We start from the raw sequence: 4,928 nt of genomic DNA on the forward strand, positions 1-4,928 counted from the left end.
TATTCTTGATATTCTATAAGAAGCAACCCTACCCACCTTGAAACAGATGTACAATGAATAAATGTCTAAAGAGCAGCACTTCAAAATTTCAGCCACTGTTCCTTGTGCGTGGTACAGAATATGCACTGCAGTGATACAGGAAAAGAATTAATCATTCATATTAAGTTATGAGAGATGACCCAGATTTTGCTTATTTTAATTTTCTGAAGTTAATTGAAAATATTAATGATAATATTTATATACTTAATTATTGCCTCCACTGCCAATGCAAGGATGTCAATAATAGTAATTCAACACAAATATAAACTCCTAAGAAGCTTAAAAAGGCAAATATTTCTACTTAAGTAAAAAAGCAAGTATTTGACATTCCTGTGAACTAAATTTTCTACAAAATCTAGACTTTAAATTGTTACGATTTGGAGCTGGCCCATGTCAACCAGCAGAGAGAGCGGGAGGCAAAGTATGGAAATGAAAGAGTAAGTACTACTTCATGTGCAGGAAGTATCTCAGACAAATTGGGGCATCCTGAATAGGGATGCAGAAGCACAGGGCTCTGATACCTTTAAAGCACACAGGTACAACACTAATGATTTGACTAATCACTGAGACCCACAACACCAATTACTGATCCTAGGAGAACTTCTCTAGATCACTTCTCCCATTTCTTGTATCCTTTCACCAGTATGGGCTGGCTGATGAACTGGTTCATTTTGCTGGCAAGTCTATAGCTTTTAATATTTATTTCTGCTAGAGTTATAAACTCCCACTGCTTCCATAACTGTACATTGGTGTGGCAGACTCCACAGACTCCAAACAAAAACAAGGAATTAGTATCTTTATAGCCTTTTATTTGTACAGCTGGCAAGTATCTCTTACTGCGCGTTAATGATTATGCTGCTTGTGCACTCAGCTTCAGGCTGCAGCGAAGCCTCTATTACCGTATCTTATACAGTCATGGAATCATTAGGGTTGGAAAATGCCTCCAAGATCATTTCACCAAGGTCCAGCCTTTCAGCAAGAACCTCCAAGCCAACTAAACCACTGCACTGGATGCCACATGCCACGTCCACTCATTTCTTGGGACACCTCCAGCAATGGTGACTCCACAACTTCCTTGGGCAGCCTGTTCAAATGCTTGACAGCTCTTTCCATGAAGAAATTATTCCTGATGGCCAACCTGAACCTTCCCTGGTACAGCTTGAGGCCATTTCTTCTTATGCTGTCTCTGGTTGTCTGGCAGAAGAAACCAACCACCTTTCTATAGCCTCCTTTCAGGCAGTTGTAGAACGTGATAAGGTCTCCCCTGAGCCTCCTTTCCTCCAAGCTCCTCATCAGACCTGTGCTCCAGGCCCTTCACCAGCTCAGTTGTCCTTCTCTGGACTCACTGCAACATCTCAAAGTCTTCCTTGGACTCTGGGGCTCAGATCTGGACACAGGATTTGAGGTAAGGCTTCACCAGTGCTGGGTACAGAGGGACAATCCCTTCTCTGGTCCTGCTGGCCACACTATCCCTGATAAAAGCCAGGATGCCCTCGGCCGTCTTGGCACACGCTGGTTTTTGGTCAGCTGCTCTCAGCCAGCACCCCCAAGTCCTTTTCTGCTGGGCCCCCATCTTCAGGAATTACTGAATAACCTGGAGAGCTTTATTGCCATCCAGGTAATAGGAGAACATGTGAGGGTTGAGTTTGGTTTTGCTCCCCATCATGGGTTGTTACTGCACAATCATGCATGACATGGTGCTCCCCACCCGGGTAAAGGGAACAGATTTCAGAGTTGAGCTCATTGCATTGTTTAATGTAAGGTCAAGTTGTCAGCTATACAAGTGATGCCTTAAATTTTAGCTTTCATGTTTTTCAGATTCTGCACTGCCTAGGGGCACTTCATATGGAGTGTCAGTAAGTTCTCTTCACAAGGTAGGTGACCCCTTTCCAGCTTGAGACCAAGGACAACTGTTACAATTTTCAGGCCCAAAAGTGTAAACAACGGAGATCTGAAGAGAGCAACAAGGAGGATGGAACTTCATAACCTGAAGCTATAATTGGACAATTAGCCCCAATATGCAAATGGACCAAAACTTACAAAAATGAGAGACATTGTGACCAGTCATCCATTTTTGTGACCATTTTGGGTCCATCTTGGGTGTAGCCCTGGGCAGGATCTTGTGCTGCCCAAGGTGTATCCATTGAGGCCTTTTAATAAATACCTACTTTATTCCTTTAGCTGTCTAGTCTCTGTTCCAGATTCAGCCTCTCTAGACATCACAAGATGTTGTGGCTTCTATCAAGTATTCAACATGTCCAAAAAGACTCATTTTTTGAACGTAACTTCCTGTAAAACTTTTAAAATTTTAGAAAATATTGGGAGACCTCAGGGCCAGGAAAGCCCTGAGGGAGTGTTGTCCTTGCTAGCTGTATCTTTCCCAAGGTAAATGCAAAAAAGTCTTCAAAGTCCAGATGAATAGTCCATTTGAAATAGAAAAAAATGTCCTGTGTAAGTATTAGCCAAGTAATAATATTCCTCCATCAAAAGGTTTAAGACCAAATTCCTGTAAGGGAGAAATGCATTGCATTCAGTGGCTGCACCAGAGGTTCCCACTGTCTGTCAGTCCTGGGTGGAGGGGAGCTGCACAGAGCACAGAAAGATTGCACTGCAGGACTCGGGGGTTTCTTCATGAAACACCATCATGTACATTTACAAAATGTCATTGGGGATGCATATAATGCAAACTCACTTTCTCACTTCCAGCTGAAGTGCTTGGTGTTCATGTGATTGACATTTTGATTCCCGTGTGCTTCTGATAGGGATTTAGACTGAAACTTTTATCTTCTGAGGTTATTAAGCATCATCTTATTTTTTACTTAACTATGAGGCTATTTTGTACACAGCTGGATGCCCTAAAATGTAATTTAATTTATCACTAACAAGACAGTCTATCTGCATTTAATTTTCCTCTTTTTATTACGTCTCCATGATAACACATAAGTGGTATCTTGTGTGTGAGGTTTTCTTTGTATATATGACCACAGAGAGTAGTAGCCACTGCGGGCACTGAGATCTGGAAAATGCTAATGTTAGATTTTCTGAAGAAGCAGTTTCTGCCCACATTTCTGGCAGTAATTCCCCAGCACAGGATATCTTGTATGCTTTCTTCTTCAGTGACACTGGAATGCCACAAGAGTACATTTAATGGTACATAGGCAAATTACATCCAAGCAGTATAAAATTAACACAATAACCTATTAGTTTTTAATGAAAGAACAAGTTTCATTGCATCGTCTTTGCTTTTTCTTCAGTAGGGTTGACATGGTCTCTTGCTGGCTTTAAAAATTAATTGAATGCTTCATCCAAAACTCAATAAGGTAAATTAGTATTCACTCAACAGAGAATGGCTTCTTTATGGAGGGAAAATCCTTTGAATCCAACCTAATACACAACCTAGGCACCTGATTCAGGATGTCCACAGACCTCGATAGTTATTGTTACACAGATGTTCTAGGCCTACTAAGAAAACATGTGCTGCTTTGCCCATCCCATCCTAGGATGCTCCAGGATGGACCTTTCTTTTCTAACACGTGTGTTTCTTCTCTTGCAGTGTTTCCCAATAGAGTATGTGCTCATGTGGCTCAATGTGATGAGATGTAATTAATTTATTGTACGCACAAGGAGAAAATGGGACCCTGTGTGTGTTAAACAGTGAATGAGGAGGTGGTGTTATTTCTACTCCCTTTGCATTAAGACAAAACCCTACGTAAACATCTTCCAAATGTATATACTTCACCATTAAAGAAGCATCTACAATTTTTGCAGCCAGGTCTCCAGAAAAGACGTAGCCAGTTCCTGAACAGAAAGGGTGGTATCTGTTATCTGGGAATTCTTCTTCTGATATGTACCATTTACTGGCATTATACCTAATAGGGCTGAGCCCTGTCATTAAATGGCCTGTGAAATAATTCTGTGTGGGAGGTGGGAGAGGCCTGAGCAGCTTTTCAATCAGGTGCACCGTGTTGACAAAAATGTCACTGTCCGTCTTCATAGCAAACCTCGTGCCACTGCAGTAGGAGGCCACCCAGCTCATGCCCATCAGAGTTTTAAGAGTCAAGTTGTTGTAAGTGTCCAGGAAGTCCTGCTGGATGATGTCGTGATACTGCTGGCTTTCTCTCAGCAGAACGTCCCCGTTGCCACCCTCGGTGTCGCTGCCCAGCATGAAGAGCCGAACGACGTCCGCGCCCGGCACCGCGGCCTCGCGCCCCCAGCTCCTCCGGATGGCCTCTCTGTGCTGCAGCTCGGCTGCTGTCGTGGAAATCAGCAATACCAAGAAAGGTGTTCTGTCTTTACACTTCTCCTCTTCATTGATAATGAATGCAAATGGCTGTGTTGGGGTGGGTGTGGATTTATTCCCAGATTTCTCATTTCCCGGTGGTAGTTCTCCGTTTTCTTTCCCTGAGATTTGTTTGAAATTTGTAACTATTTTTCTAAGTAAACTCTTTTCACTTTCCATGAGAAGATCATCACTTTTTGGTAGAGCAGCGAGGTGATAAGTATAAAAATAGAGAATCAAATATATTGCTGTAAAAGAGATGATGAAAACCAGGAAAAGACTTTTCTTGGTGCATTCTGTGGGAGAGAAGAATCCAGTACAATGGCTCATGTTGGTAGCTGTGACAGGATGCACAGGAAGTGCAGATATTTTGTCAGAAGAGCAGCTAATTGTTTTCCTCTGTGACACAAAGATAAAACCCGCCTTCAGGCTTCTGATTCTTCAGGATTCCTTTCAGTTTGTTATTATTAAAAGAATCCTATTATTTCATTTCAGAATAAATTGCAAAAATATTTATCAAAGACAAAAAAAAATTTAAATTTCTGTATTAAATTTTCAGGCTTTTCTTCCTAAGAGAAATACAGTATGGTAGAAACAGTAAGAAATAAAT

At 41.7% G+C, this 4,928-nt stretch overlaps 1 protein-coding gene across 1 annotated transcript; it reads right to left on the minus strand.

Annotated features, from left to right (window-relative positions):
• Positions 1–3,565: 3,565 nt before the first annotated feature.
• Positions 3,566–4,648, minus strand: LOC311157038 (beta-1,3-galactosyltransferase 2-like; the record flags this gene model as incomplete). The annotated part of the gene is made up of 1 exon (XM_084211411.1): positions 3,566–4,648. One exon carries the CDS (start codon positions 4,646–4,648, stop codon positions 3,566–3,568), a length of 1,083 nt encoding a protein of 360 aa, XP_084067537.1.
• Positions 4,649–4,928: the final 280 nt, after the last annotated feature.

This window comes from Fringilla coelebs (genome assembly GCF_963513975.1).
Source record: "Fringilla coelebs genome assembly, chromosome: 9".
NCBI classification, from domain to species: domain Eukaryota; kingdom Metazoa; phylum Chordata; class Aves; order Passeriformes; family Fringillidae; genus Fringilla; species Fringilla coelebs.